Source organism: Argiope bruennichi, chromosome 6, assembly GCF_947563725.1.
Source record: "Argiope bruennichi chromosome 6, qqArgBrue1.1, whole genome shotgun sequence".
Lineage (NCBI taxonomy): Eukaryota > Metazoa > Arthropoda > Arachnida > Araneae > Araneidae > Argiope > Argiope bruennichi.
Genome location: NC_079156.1, coordinates 78,083,811 through 78,100,330, shown reverse-complemented (window position 1 = coordinate 78,100,330; position 16,520 = coordinate 78,083,811). Strand labels below are relative to the sequence as shown.

Here is a 16,520-nt window from a genome sequence, read left to right as displayed (position 1 = left end):
CCCAGTTATGAATCTTTAAATTACATTAATTAAAGCCAATCAGCGGCTTTTTAACACAGTCATTGATCGGCGTCTATTCCTTGAAGTGGCCACAAATTTAGTGCTATTCAAGACTTTGTAATTTACAAGGGGTAAAGGCAGTGACAGAGGTTTATAGGCGTGGGTCAGAGAGAAAAATAAATCCAATGAGGGGAGAAGCACTATTTGTCTAATTTACCCTCAGAATAATTTATAATAATTAACCTTACATTTAAAAAAATTAATAAAATATTAATTAGTTCAGTAAAATTCTCCCTTTAAAAACACATTTTTTTATTCAGATGCTGACCCTAATTTTTTCCTCATTGTCGAATATTTGCTTTATTTAAAAAAAATTTCTCAGTTTCTTTTACTGTTTGTTAAACAATTGTTATTATTTAAATCTACGTTTTATGAGACTCTTGAGATTTAATTGCACTGTGATCGAATTCTAGAAAAAAATATGATTTCATTCTAGTTATATTAATGTCCCGTTTCAAAGCGACAATAGGGCTATTTTGGGGCGGACTTCGAAATCTTGAACCGCGATCAGATGATGAGGACGACACCTGAGCTGACACCCCCTCTCCACAGCACACCAGTGGGAGGGCGTTTGGTCCGGGTGGATTTAACGTGCACTAGACCCGTTTGTACGACGGTTCTTCGGGTTGGGTTCACGAACCTGAAACCCTCTGGTTCCGAAGCCGAGATCTTACCACCAGACCACCACGGCCTCGGTTTCATTCTAGATTTTAGTATATAAATCAAAGCACAGGCTGTAGCAAACCTTGTTGTAGAATGATCATGGATATACTTAATAGAACTTAAATGAGGAATGCGTTATTAACAATTTTGAATTTGATTCAAATTTAACAAAATTTTTAATCTTCTGAAGGTTTTTTAAATATAAAATATTTTAATTAAAAGAAAAATGAATTCATAGAACGGGTAGGGTTATAGTTATTTATAGATATGTAATACAAGGTAATGATAATCTATGCAAAATAATGCTTACTAAAATAAAATCAATAAATCTAAAAATTGATAAAAAGTTTTCTTGGTTAGTTAATTTTCTTGAAAGTGAAAAATATATCTACAAATATAATTATGAGAAAAGAATTAACGCATAAAACCCTGTAGACGCACAAAAAAAAATCTTCTGTTAATTATCATAAAGCCCTACAGATTCAAAAAGAAATGTATAAAAACATTAATATTTGATAGAAGCACCTTAAAGAAAATACATTTAGAAGTACCTTAAAGTTCCCATCATCTAAAGGCGAGGAATTTTTGATGAAATAATTTCCCGTGGTTTATCCTAATCTTCATACTCTCTTCTAAAACCGGAGGTACCTCATTTTATTTTGTACTAATTCGAAACGTTTCACACTCGTCTGTCTTTTAGAGTAATAAGTCAAAACATTCTAGAGAAAGAACGCATTCAATTTTGTATCGATTGCGACTGGACGGCATGCCATGCCAATTGAACGAATGTATATTCTTATAATGGAGGAATGTAGAAATGAATAGAGAATGAAGAAGTGTAGATAGAAGAATAGAAGAGTGAAAATGGAAGAGTAGAGAGAAGTAGAGTCGAAGGGATAATAGAGAATGAATGTAGAAATTAAATTCAAACGGTTTTATAAAAAAAACTTTCTTGAAATCGAGAATAATTAATAAAAAGATATTTTCGCTAAAATTCGATTTTTTTTAGAATAGTCATGTACTTAAAAGAATTTCTAAATATGGATTGCAATAACGATTCAGATATGTTCCCCTTCCTCTTGATTTATAAAAGATATCGTAAAATAAAACTAGAAACTTGAACAACTGGACTGGTTTTGCCGATTGATTTTACCACTGCGCACATAGCTGAACAATATGTTCTTTGTTTATTGGGCAAGTATAGTTAAAAATAACACTTTAACTTGATATGACAAGCTGTAGCTCATTAAAACTGATTGATGTAACAAAATTAATACTATTAATATAGTGAGGGCACATATGGTCACCGAAGACGGCTGTTAATTTTTAATTGTATTACAAAACAAATAGAGATCGGAGTTTATATATCATTAAATAGATTTTTGTAAAATGATATGAAAACTATTTGTTTATGGATAGTATTCCCCATTCCCCTCCCCAACGTAATTGCCGAAAAACATTCAAATTGCAAATTTAAAAAAAAAACAATATCAAATTCAGGGCAATTTTAGATATTTTCAATAGCAAATTATTAAGGTAATAACTCAAAAGATTTTTATTAATGCTAATTGAGCTCGTTTATGAGCATAATATATAGGCAAAAGAAATCATCATTAGAAATTTTAAGTGATACCCTCGCTTAAAAAGATCTCAGAAAATAAAGGACAAAATATCCCAAATTTTCATTTATTTCTGCTATAACAGATCTATTCTATATAAATTTTATAGATTTTAGTGGTTTCATAATTTATATTAAATAACTCGTCTTCTTTGGCGACCAGCCGGTTCGCTAGTAATAATTATAATTAAAATTTTCAATTAAATATTTTATGTAAATTGGTCTCTTAGCAGCGTTTTCTGCAAGATATTTTTAAGCTTCATGTTTTGATAGTTATATAATTCAATGATACTATTATGTAGGCCTTAAACAGTTCTGTTCATTGTACTACTTATCTCTCCCTCTCTCGAATGTTCTGCCAGCGTCCATAAAATTTCTACTTTAAATTAAACTGGAAATGTTAAACTGCAATTAACATTTTTTATTGAAACCAACCATGTCATTTTTTTTTAAATATGAGAATTGAAAACAGAGTCGTTCGGCAATGAATTTGCATGTGCACTATATAATAATTTTCGTAATTTATATATCTCGAAGAATAATTCAACAAAAATTTCTCTGATTCATTGTAAAATTCAGTTTTTAGTTTTACTTTCAAAAGATTTACATGACGTAAATAAAAATATTTTATTTTATTTCAGTCAATAAATGTACTTATGAAAAATTTATGAAGTTTTATACAGTCTTTTGGTCCTAAGGAATCATATTCTGCGAAATGCTCTTGACACTTCAACTTTTAAATAAATAAATAAATATTTCTATCTTCTGCGATCAAATCTGACAGATTTATGGAGTTTTTATATATCAATTTTAGAACAATCAACATTTTCATAATCATAGGCCAATCATTGTCGAAAAAAACCCTGGCAGAAGATTGTCGGATCATCTTTGAGACGGTCGATGAAGTGGTCTAAAATCGCCACTTTTTATATAAAAGAGATATTCAAATTTCACAAATTAGTTAATTTTAGTGATAGATTTAGTTGATTGGATTGCAGCTCTTTTTATTTAAAATATTGGTGTCTTAAGAATATTTTGTTAAATATGATTCCAAGGGCAGAGGACCTATGTAAAAATTTAAAAATCGTAATTCATCCGAGCATTTATTGACTCAAGTTACATAAAATATAATTATTTAGTTCATTTAAACTGTTTTGTTAGCAGAGGTATGCCACAAATTAGCTGATGGGCGCTGATTAGATAGATTATCCTATATATATATTAAACCATGTTTGCCTTAAATTGAACTTTGTTGAAAAAATATAGATATTGTAAAAGATCATAGAAAACTTTTAAATTTACTTCTTAGAAAATATCATATTTCAAATTTTTTTCACTTCATACAGACATGTGCTGAAAACTAATTTTTTATAGATAAATAATTTGCAATAATAGTTTATTTATTTTTTAATTTGAACTTCTGTTAATGTGACGGCAACACGTTGATAAAAGCTAATTTTTTCCAGTTGATGTTCTCGTGCAGATAAAAATTTGTTTTTATTTTGTGCGAAACATATTGTTGAAAAATATAGTTAAAATATTTCTTTAAAAATTCGTAAAAATCGGAACTTAATTTATAGGTTAAAGAATAGAAATCATTAAAAAGATAATTTTTTTAAACTTTAAAAAAATTATGATGTAAAAATCATAATGCGTTATGATTTTTAATGATGTAAAAATCATTTTTGCGTTATAATTTTTTCGGAAGTTTTTTCGGAATAGTGGAAAAACGAAGAAATTTTGCTTGATTTTTAATTAATTAGGATTATAATTAAAAATTCGAAACAATTGCTCCGAAGTGCACATTCCCGACCTCCAAGGTATACATGTGCCACATTTGGTAGCTGTAGGTCAAATGGTCTGGCCTGTAGAGCGCCAACACACACACACACATTGAGCTTTATTATAAGTATAGATAAAACTTGTGCTGTTATAATTCGGGATATTATAATCAAATCATGGACCTTGGGCTAATCAAATGCAAAGTGAACAAATAGTCATTGACTGTTCAATCTCTCGAAGATGTTAAGTCTCAAGCTAAAATATTTCTATTACAATCTATACAAAACTATTGGCAGATTATTTCCAAAACTATGTTCACCAATTTTGGGGAAATGGCGATATCTCCGAAACGGATGCTTCAAAGAGAAACGGAAATGTAACAATGCTTCATCTCAGAGTGATTAGGTCGGGCATCATTCCAGATATTCTATTTTTACGCCAAGTGTAATGCACTGATTTCGGATTTGCCTTTGTTTACAGCCATACAGTTTCTCTCGGCTCTTTATACGAAAGATAAACGTAAATGATAACATGATTACTGTGATGAAAATTCTTTTCATGGCTGCAATTATCAGTGACTACTCTCTGAAAGTGGGAGACCGACCAAAAAGGATTTTTTTTAAATTCTTTGCAATACCTGAAGGTATAAACGAAAATCTGCTTAAGTGTTCCATTAAGAGTAATTAGTATGTAAGGACAGATCATGTAATCAATTAAAATATGTTCCCGGCTAGAAGGACTGTTTTATTATAGATAACATCTCGGATATGATTGTCAAATATTAATTAACAGAAGTTATAGTAATTGATAAAGTGCTGACATTGGTAGAATGCTTAAAAAAAATAAAAAAATAAAAATATTATTTGTAGTGTATTTTAGATGTAGGAATAGAATTATATTTAAAAAAACATATATATTATTTATAGTGCATTTTAGATGAAAATATACGGTTATATTAAAATATATATATATATATATATATATATTTATATTATTTGTAGCACATTTAGATGTAAATAAACAATTATATTAAAAAATAAAAAACATGCATTATTTGTAGTGCATTTTAGATAAAAATATATAATTATATTAAAAAATAAAAACATATATATTATTTGTAGCACATTTTAGATGTAAATAAACAGTTACATTAAAAATTTTGTTTCATTGCAAAGATACTTACAAACATTCAAATCGAAACTCAGATGAAATAAGCCGGTTTTAGATAAATAATGATTTACTAACCTTAAAAAAATGTAATACTAAATAAAAAATAAAAATTAGGCTGAAAGAAAGAATTAGCAATAATTTCCAAAATAATTGAGGATATTATTAATCAACAGACCACAGCTCATTAACCTTTGCTAAAATTCAGCATAAAAAATAAGTGCATAAAATTTGAAATTAGCGTTCCAATAACTAATTTTTTTTTCTTTTGGGTATGTCTCGTCTTCTATCGTGTAATTCTCTCTCGCGCTAACCTTTGTTTCCTTGCAGTGGGATCTTCTTCAAACATAATGTTCACGAACGCCCAAATGATTATTAATCATTAAAATAAAATTAAAACAAATAGTGATCAACTTCCAAAACAAATGCATTGCTACATACAAAATTTTAAAAAATTACTGAAATTAAATAGTAGAAATATCTTCCATATGTCCTATGAAACGAGAAGAATGTAATGAATTGGCAGATAGAACTGCAATCCAATAACATTTTTACCGATTGGAAATTGTTCCGTCAATCCTTTATCAAACTGTATTTAATAGAATAGAACTGTCAAAAATATTTCTGACTTCAATTCGACATAAAATTTACGCATACATTATAAAAACTGAAGATCTCATTTCATTGATCTTTGCTACAATCCAGCGTAAAAAAAATGTAAATAACACATGAATTTTACAATTTCATAACTACTTATTCGCTTACATAAAGACACAGATCTACCTTTTTTTTTTAAATTAGCTCCTTGAGGTATCTATAATATATACATAAATATAGCAGAGCTTTTCAATTCCAAAAGTAAACAAGTCAATTGCGTTTATTTGTTTAACCAGCGAGAGTATTCTTCTTCCAACTGTACCTTTTTAGACAATTTAGTATTTTCCCTTCTGCTTTCAATCTATCATTTTCTAAATCCTGTGAAAATTTACAGCAGGCCGTGGTAGTAAGGTCTGGGTTTCAAAACCGGAAGATTGTAAGTAAGTACGATTCCACAGAAGAATGGCGTGTTAGCGGGCCTGGTGCACGCTAAATCCGTCGGGGCCAAATGGCGTGATGAGGAATTTCGAAGAGGTGGATGCTAGCTCAAGCGCCGTTCTCATCATCTGACCACAGTTCAAAATTACGACGTCCGTCCTAAAATAGGCCTTGTGTTGCTTTAAAAAAACGGACGTTGATATAACTAAACTGAAAATATAGTAGGGAGGAGGACAGTCTGAAAAAAGAGATGAAAAACCCTCGAATGCCACGATAATATGTAAGCGCGAGTAGCTAACACCCCACCCCGAATTCCACGTGTAGTACCGCAATATGCGCGATTGGAATGAATGAATGAAGGAAATGAAGTATGCATTTTGGACGCCTTTCTTCCCAACGACTGGGTATAAAATTTAACACAGGTATACAACTTTGGCAACAAGACACCGAGCCGAATTTCATTAATCTAAATCATTGTATTTTTGAGTTACTGCTTTCATATACAAGTGAATCACGAAAGGACTGGAAAATTTGGCCCGAATTTTAATACATGTCTACAATTATGATGATAAATCTAAATACCTGATTTCATCCAAACAGTTTTTTTTTTCCTCGTTATTGAGAATTTTGCTCACATTCATACAGAAGGACAATTGTATTTCTTTTATATATATTGCATTTAAATTTAACAGGAAATTACATTTGTTGTAAAGACCAGATACCAAATTTCATCTATATAACACAAAGTGTTTTTGAGCTACCTTTTTACAAACAGACTGACATAATTCCAAAAATAAGTTGTCGATTACATGAGGGTTGCGCAAATGAAAAGTGGGCACTTGCGATTGCGTCGGAATGACTGTAACTATAGTAGCGTCACCGGACAGGGATATAAAAGGCGGTTGGAGGTGTGCACTGCATACAGCATTCAACGTCGAAAGCTGTTCGTGGTAGAAGAAATTGATCGAAATTAAAGTCGTGCTATACATGGATGCGTCCAGAATGGAATAACGCGGGGTGGCACGGTTTCTGATTCTTCAATTTTCGTGGACCACTCTTGACTGATTACTTGCCCCAAGGAAACACTACCAATTCAACATATTACTGCAGTACTATGACGAAACAAGGAAAGCAACGGCCAGACCTTCTTACACGACAAGTGATTCTTCTCTATGACAATGGCAGACCACACATCTCCCATGAAACCCAAACGACCTTAAAAAATTCGGTTGAAAAGTGTTATAACACCCATCGTACAGTCTGGATTTGTTACCCTGTGATGTCCACATCTTTGGGTCACATAAGAGAGCATTACAGGGGACATCCATTCGGACGACGAAGTGAAGGAATCTGTGCAGGACTTCTTTAAGAATTAACCACCATCTTTCTACAGCGAAGGTCTGCTACCTAAACGATGGTACCTGTGTTACAACGCTCTCAGCGGCTTCATTTGATTTTCAATAAAGATATTCTTTTCATTCAACTTGTCCACTTTTCATTTGAGCAATCCTTATAATATGTTCTCATAAGAGAAAGTGAAAGAGGGTGGAAGTACAGTGTTTAGAAGAGTTTTAGTGTGATTCTGCTGCGGACTAAGTTTCAAAAAGGCATATCAAATGATGCATAAAGAAAGATAAAATTTATTGCTAAAGCAGATTAGAGACAGTATCTAATTTTTCCTCTAATTCTTTTTTTTTTTTTTTTACTTCTGAAGAAAACGATTTATCTTTCTTTATAATGACCTTCTTTCGTCCGAAATATTTCTTTAGAAAATTAACATAAATCTTTATTTAAATGAAATATGAATCACTAAAGGAACAAAGTATATGAGTAAGCATGCATAAGGACAAAAAAAAAATTATGCATGAATCAAGATGTGTTATCTTTGAGAAGAAAAAAAAAGAAAGAATTTAAAGACTTGATAATATATAGAAAAAAAATTTTGGAAGGGTGAAGGGATGAAAAACATGTAAAATTATCAATTTATTAACTTAAAACCTACACCCACTTCTAATCTTCTCGTGTATGCCGCATTACTTTTTTTATATCTGGAATCAGAATAAATAAAAATATGATGAAAGAAAGATCAGAATTTTATTTCTTCTGCCAAAATAAAAACCGTATTCTGGAAGGCTATATTTTGGCTCATTTTTGGAAGCAAAGTACTTCATAAATTATTTTTTAATTAAATGTAATTCACCTTTAAAATATAAAATTAGGACATTAAATTCCAATTAGGTTAAAGGATCGAAATTCGAGATTATCTTAGCTAAAAATGACTTCTAGTCAAATTAGTTCTGGTAGAAATTTTGAATTCATGATCAACAACATATCTTTTGAGCTTTTATAAAATGCCATTTCTAAACGATTGACAAAATTCGCTTTATAGACACTCTGATATAGGTTATTTAAAGCCTAATAAGTATCACTATGTTACTAACGTATTTTTTTTCTACTATACTCTATAATTATCTTTATCTATGATACTAAGTTGTTAAGACAATCACCCTAATAAAATGTTAAATCAGCATATCCTTTACTCAACATTAAAACGCAAAATCTTCCTTAAAACTATAATTATTTATTTTTCTCACAAAATTTTTATTTTTATTCCATAAATGCTCATAATTTTTAAATACAAATATTAATTTATTGTTGTTAATTTAGTTATTACCCATTTTTTGAAAGTTTCCAAAGCAATCAGTTGAATGTCTGTAAAATTCCCCAAAATCCAACGAATATCCCAATTTACGACGAATTCAATGAAATTCTGATTTCACGTTTGAATCGCCTATTCATATACAATTCTATTTACATATTATTAGATAAGGAATCGATAAATTTAATTATTTCATGTAAACTATTTATTCAAAACAATTTTAATTGGGAAATTATAATTATTAAAATTGTTACATTATTTATCATAATAACAAGGAAATTTTAATGAATAAACAAATCGTTAAAATATTACTTAATGAACATGCCTGTATGATACACGGCTTCTAAGTGTTCGACACCATTTATTTGTGGAATTACAGGCTCTGAAACAAAATGATTTTCCTGAAGTACGTACGACAGTACAGATATTATTGACAAAATACTGCTGTAGGGAAAAAAAAAAAACAGCTCGAAAGAATAAACTATAGCAAGCTTATTAAGTATACAGGACATCTGGACATCCCTTTCGTATTTTTTAAACTTGGATTTTAAAAAAAATTCCAAGACACGCATTGGCAACTTCTGGATATGCTTCTGTCCTAAATAAAGGTCAGATCATCAATCACACTAGAGAAACTGAGAAGACGAGTTGAGTTGAAAGAACGATATTCTGCTACTTACTATTTGAGGCATTAAACTTTTCAAGGCTAGAGTACCGAGTGTAATTGCATAGTTACAATAGATGTAAACTTATTTTAAAGATTATACTAAATAAATTAATTTCAACATTTTTTAAGACAAAAAGTTATAGTAATTCATAAGAAAGTTTGGTATACCATTTGCCCTATGTCTAAAATGACCTGGAACAAATAAGATCTAGCTATTCAGTTCAGATTCATTAATTACGAAATATTAGGTTGATTTGCACTATTGCTCCTCATTTACATTCCCGTCTTTAATGTTTTTCCGTTGTTTGTACAGTTTCTATTGGTCTATGTTAATTTTAAAAGATAGTTAATGCAATCAGTTTTCCGCAATTCACATACCTATTAGTCCCCTTGGAAAAAATTGGATATATCACGAATAAATAGATTATGTCTTCGGACTGACCATATTATATCACCACGTTCGAGCTCTGTGAGTGATGAGATTATAAGTATTAATAATAAAAGAAATGTTAAACATGTCGAAGGTTTGCGAATATTTTTAAAAATAATTACAGTAATGTCACAAGAGTAAATATTGGTTTTATACGGGGGGCCAGGAATATTCTAGGAAAATATAAACTAAAAATCAGTTTTGTAATTAGTTAAGGGTAAGATATGTTGGAAATAGACAACAAAATAAAAAGATGGTTTATATAAATATATAAGATATGACACGCCAACATTGTATTTTTAAAATTTTTAAATACTGAGTTTTGATTTCTCTCTTGTTGTAACACGCTCTTTTTTAACATTAACCTTCATTTAATATTTTCATATTATAAAATGAAAGTATTTATTTTTAAATTTAAATTTTAATTTATTCTTAAGTAATTTATTTTTAAAAAGTTTTAATAAGTAATGATTTATTTTTAATAAGAAATAATTATTTTTAATAATATAAGAAGTAATTAGTAAGTATTAGTATAAGAAGTAAATTATTTTTAATAAGAAGTAATTTAGTTTTAAAAAGTTTCTTATAAATTTTGTTAATAAGTTTAACCAACATCTGCAGAAACTGGCTAGATTTCTGGAAATAATTTGATAAAGTAATTTATACTTTTCAAAAAGTACAGTAATTTACTAAGATTACGAACAAAAATTGTGTATTTCTGTGAATTACAAACCGATATACCTACGAGCATGCATACAAAACAACTGAAAAAATGAATATGTAAGATTTTTAAAAAAAATGCTTTACTATAAATCAGTTACAGATATATAAGTCCCTCTCCATTAATTTTTAGTAAAGTAATTCCAATTGATTTATAGTATAATTAATTTATAGAAAAATATTTTATGCGTTTTTCTTTTCAACAATAACTAGTAACAATAACTAGTTTCATTGTTACATTGAATACTCAAATTGTTTACATTTTTTTTCATCAAATATAAAATTACGAGATTTTCTTTTACAGTTTAAAAGCTTAAGACGAAGGATTATGTTTATTAAAGTCCACTTGTGGTATAAGAAGTTAAAATTCCAAAACAGCGACATACAACGTGCATTGAGAAAATAATTACATAAACATCCATTCTCTAAAACACAGAAATATAGCAAAAAATTATTTTAACATCTAGAGTGCTCTTTTATTATTTAAAAATATTTATAATTAACTGTTCTTGGTAACGGTTCTATTTCTAATCGCGTTATGATGTCAAGGGGATCTATTCCGTTAGGATTGATCATGTACATAATAGGCAAAACAGGTGTAAGACCATTAAAATAACTCGACATTCATGCCAATGACAATTTGATGTCTAAAATGCTTTATTGAGAGAATCCTGAACATCAGATGTACACCATGTTTAATGGAAACTAAGCAAATTAATATTTCCGATGAACTAGTTATTTATCAAAGACAGTTAATTATAAATATTTTAAGCACTCTAAATGCTAAAATAATTATTTTCTATTTCTGTATTTTAGAGAATGGATGTTCATTAAATCCCATGAGATGGCAAGCTGGATACCAATGATTACATAGTTGTAAATTCATTTTTACATTTAAACAAATTATTGCTTTCAAGAAATTTTGTATACTAATTTAAAGGAGGAAAATTTATTGAGAATTTTGATATTTTACAAAAGCATAAAAGAAGCACCAGTGATAGTGATCTTGCCAAAGCCTTTTCCTATACTCTCTAATAAAAGTGTTATCCTAGCGAGCCCCTCATAAGGCATTGGCGTGTGATATATACGAAATATTGACCTTTAGCATGAATTTAGCATTTTTACTGAATCTATCGTGTGGCATTTGGCGAGTTTTTTGGCAATAAATCCTTAGCATGAGGTTAATAGTACATGAAAATCGAATATTTTAGATGCGTTTTTCCCCAACCGAATGAAACCACAATTTAACACAAAATTGCATTTGTAGTCATAAAATCCCATAACTAATTTGCTATATTTAAATTGTTGCATTTCCTAAATCGCATTTACATGTTTCTGAAAGTACAGACTAACTGACGGTCAACCCCTTTTTCATTTTAGCACAATATCAGGTATGTGTCTATGCTGTAAATGAAAAATCTGTGTATCGAGTTTTATTTTTCTAGCTTTCTTCATTTTTAGTTATCGTGCTACCGTATATTCGGACAGTTGGACAGACAGACTTCCTCTGAACGGATTTTGCTCAAAATTTAATAGAAATCTCGAACTTGAAAAATGATTTTTGTATTATTTTAAAACTCAAAAAAAAAAATTATATTTTTAATGATATCCATTTCATTTTTGCGCAGTTTTCCTCTTTAAAAAAATATTTCTAATTTAGTTTGATACCTTATTTGAAAAAAAAAATGTTTAAAAAAAATTAAAAATGGTTCTAATATTAAAAAAATAAGTAGTAGAGTTTTTTGCAGTCTGTTTATCTTCAGAATAATGTAATTATCTTTTTATGAGAAACACTTTAACATAATAAAAAAATAGCTTTAAAAATTTTGCCATTGATCAGTTTAATGAAACTGATTATTTCCGATACGAAAACCGATTTCTCAAACAAGGACATCAATTTCCTTAAACACAATTGAAATGAAAATATTTTTGTTTCATGAATTGCATGAGTCATTTTATGCATGATAACAGTTCTCCTTCCTTTGTTTCTTCATGCATAGTACAAAGCTTTTCGTATTGAACAAGCCCTTTGACGTCTTTAATATATTTTTTTCAGTTTTTTTTAGAATGTTCCACTTTAAATTTATGAAGACAATTAGCGATTATAATGGATATTTTTCGGCTTCTCTTCTAGTTCAAATTAATGACTTAAACGTTAGATTTAGTAATTGTTTATCGTACAATCTAAGCAAGTTTTAGACAAAAACAAAATTCCCCTAATCATAACTTTAAACTATTTTAATAAAATTATCGTACTGGTTTGTAGTCAAATAAATTTCCTCTTTGAGAGTTTTATAATATATTTTGCTACTTACTTTAAAATAACATAAGGGTATTAGTACTTTTATCACGACACTTAATTAATGATATCTAAATATGGATATTTATTTTGTAATTAACATTTTTAACCACTCAGTGATTTCTCTTAAAAATTATTTCAAACACTTCATTTATATCACTAAAGTATAGCCTCCTAATTTTCCACCCAAATATTTAATGGAATTAAAATTATAATGCATCGAATATAAGCTCATATACAAATGCTGCATCTCTTCCTTAGCTTCGTTTGTTTTCAGCAAATTATTCAGAAAAGTAGATTCTTTATCTTTTAAAACAAAATAAAATTTATGTAAAGCTATAAGCTATTAATACAAAACCAAAGTTCGTATACTATAATCAAATTAATTATTCTGAATGCAAATGAAGTAATTAAATCGAATTTTAACAAATCAATTAGTTTTAATTAAATTCAACATCTTATGATCCAGTTTTTTTAGGGTGTTTCCTATGATAAAAGGAAGTTAACAGTCGCATTCATATTAATACGAAATATCATAATTAAATAACTTGATGGTTTTACAGTTTCACGGAAAGCATGATTTGCTTTAGAATCCCACACAACTTCAATTTTATTTTTTAAAAATTAATTAAAATCGATGAATATCATATTCATTGATTTAATTTTGAGCAGTATATTTTACCTTATTTATGATAATTCAGTGCAATGTTATTTAATACTGCTCTCCAGTCAACTTACTGAATTTATTACGCCATATTTATAAAGATGCATTCAACAGAATCGTCCATGAAAAAAAAAAAAAAAAAAACTGAAATGCAATCTTAAAAATTGAAAGGAGAGAAAACGTAAATGAACTTTTGATCAAACTTATTTTGAATTTTGTCACTGACAAAAAAATACCTAAAAACAAAAGGTAAATTTCTTTATTTATGCATTTTATAATGAAAATGAATTGGTTAAAAAAAGTTTCGACAGGAAAATTCATTCCACGCCTTGAGACAGTCACACATTTTCATGACCTTACTACCGCACTGCCATCTACACGCGAAATTTGAAATTATATTTCTTATCTGAAAAAAAGACTTCCTCGGTGTGTTAAGCTAGTATTGTTGATACCATAAATTTTAATAAAAGAAAAGTAAATGAAAATCTTTAAATCAAGGTCAACATTAAGAATATTTCGGTCTTTTAAGAAAAGTTTGTATAATAAATATAACCATGAAAAGCAATATATAATCTTAGTTACAACAGAGTGACGAAATAGACATTTTGAAGACCTCTCTTTTAATAACTGATCAATATAACATAGAAAAATAGAATTAATTCTAAATTTAAAGGGATAAATAATTAAGGTAATATAATTAAAAGATAATTAAGATAGATGATAATGGAATACCAAACTTTAAGCTATCACAGAATTAAAAATTATTATTTTAAAAGGGGAATAGAATACAACGAAAACAGTTGAATGAATAGTTCATAATCCAATACTATTATTTATAAATTAGCCGCCATTGATTGGCAGAAATTAATGATTGTTAAAAATTCCAATTAAACACCTAGTATAACTTAGTCTTGATGGCATCCTTGGCAAAATATTTTTAAGTTCAAGTTTTTACAGATATATAGCCAATACAATTGTAGCCTTAAATCGTTTAGATTTTCTTAAACCATTCAACTCATTATGCTAATTATTTCCCAAATTTTTTGTTTATATTTTTATACATTCAATTATATCACAAGAATGAGAAGAAATGCTTAACAAAGGGCACATTAAAAAAAATTTCATCATTGTTTGATTTTGAAGTTGTTGTTTTGTAAGTACAATAATATTTTTTTAATTATTAAATACTGAAATATTTTCAATTGGAACTACTCAGTGTAATAAAGTAAGTTGAATTTTCATATCTGGTTTATCAATAATAAGAAAAAAAGCTTGGATGAAATATTAATAGCAACAATGAAATAAGATATTATAAATTACGCTAAAAATATTTTTTTAAATAATTAAAATAAAAATATATACAGCAAAAAAAAATGACATTAGCGAACAAATCTTTTCTTAATTTTAATATAATATAAAAAAAATTTAAAATCCGTATTATTTTTGGAAATTTTTGTGAAAAAAACACCACATTTTCTCTTAGTTTTAAATTAATTAATATTTTAAAACAAATCGCTTCCAAGTACACATTCCTTCCCTCTAAAATGCAGATTTACTTGGAGGGTACGATTTATACATCCCGAGGTGGACGTTTATTTGTTAACGTAGAACCAAATTTGATAGCTCTAGCTCAAACGTTTCGGCCTATAAAGCACCAACACATATACTCATACATACATTGCATTACACTTTCATCATTAGTACAAGATAAAGAAAAGTCAATATTAAACTACAATATTTATTTAGCACTATTACCAAATGCTTCATAATTAATAGAATTTGTATTTTCTTTTATAAATTTATTTGTTTGGTATCAAATAATAGAATTTTTTGATCGAATTGCCCACAATTCCATTTAGTTAAGTGGACTTAGGTAGAATTTTAATTTTTTTAAGTCAGAAACCATTACTACAAAGACCTAAGTTTATGTTGTATTTTCAAAATAACAATTTTCATAAACTTTTATTAGTATTTTTCGTTTTATTTATTTGTTAACCTGATGTTCGATCTGAAAGGGTTTTTTAATTGGTTTATCATGAAACTATTTACCATTTTGTGAAACAACGATTTGGGAGTGTTTCTAATCAACAAATATTAAAACCCATCATCTTTGGGACTTCAGCTTGGTGTTTATTCTAAATCAAACACAACGATAAAATAGCGGTAATAAAATGATTAAGTAATCGATAATAATCCTTACAGCAAAATTCATCTCTCTACATTCAAACAATATTATTAAATGATATTTTAAAATTAACTAAGAATCTTACCTCCTTCGAAATTTCATCAGCAACTCCAGATTCAAGATCACACTCATCCATTGTTAAAAGGCTTAACATTTCCCAACAACAAAATTCTTCTGGCGCAGATGCATACCGATGGATGAGACTCATACTCAACAAATGCAAAACTGTTATTTTTCGAGAAGTCATTAATAAGAAATCATAAAATTTTCAATGCACAACATAGTCACAAAATTTCAAAGTTTTAAGAATCACAAAATTTCAACGCACCTTTCATAGGCTTCAATGTATCGCGCAATAATGGCGCAGACGATTTGTTTGCTCGGATCTCGCGCCAATTGTCTAATAACTTCGACTTTGGCATCTGCTCTTCAAAGCAAAACATAGAATCGAAGCAGTGAATAAATAAACCAAAAGACGTCACTGAATATTTATATCATTTAAGCTACGCCTTAAACTTATCGTACTGATTTATTAATTATTTTGATTTTTCTCCCTTCTCCCGCAAAGTGT

The 16,520-nt window shown here is 28.6% G+C and overlaps 1 protein-coding gene across 1 annotated transcript in view; it reads right to left on the bottom strand.

The window, feature by feature from the left end:
• Positions 1-16,278, bottom strand: part of LOC129972490 (uncharacterized) — a 190,098-nt gene extending 173,820 nt beyond the window's left edge. Inside the window, exon 1 of the mRNA XM_056086636.1 lies at positions 16,035-16,278. Coding sequence (XP_055942611.1) covers positions 16,035-16,196 — 162 coding nt within the window. The 5' untranslated portion in view covers positions 16,197-16,278. The remainder of the gene's footprint in view (positions 1-16,034) is intronic.
• Positions 16,279-16,520: the final 242 nt, after the last annotated feature.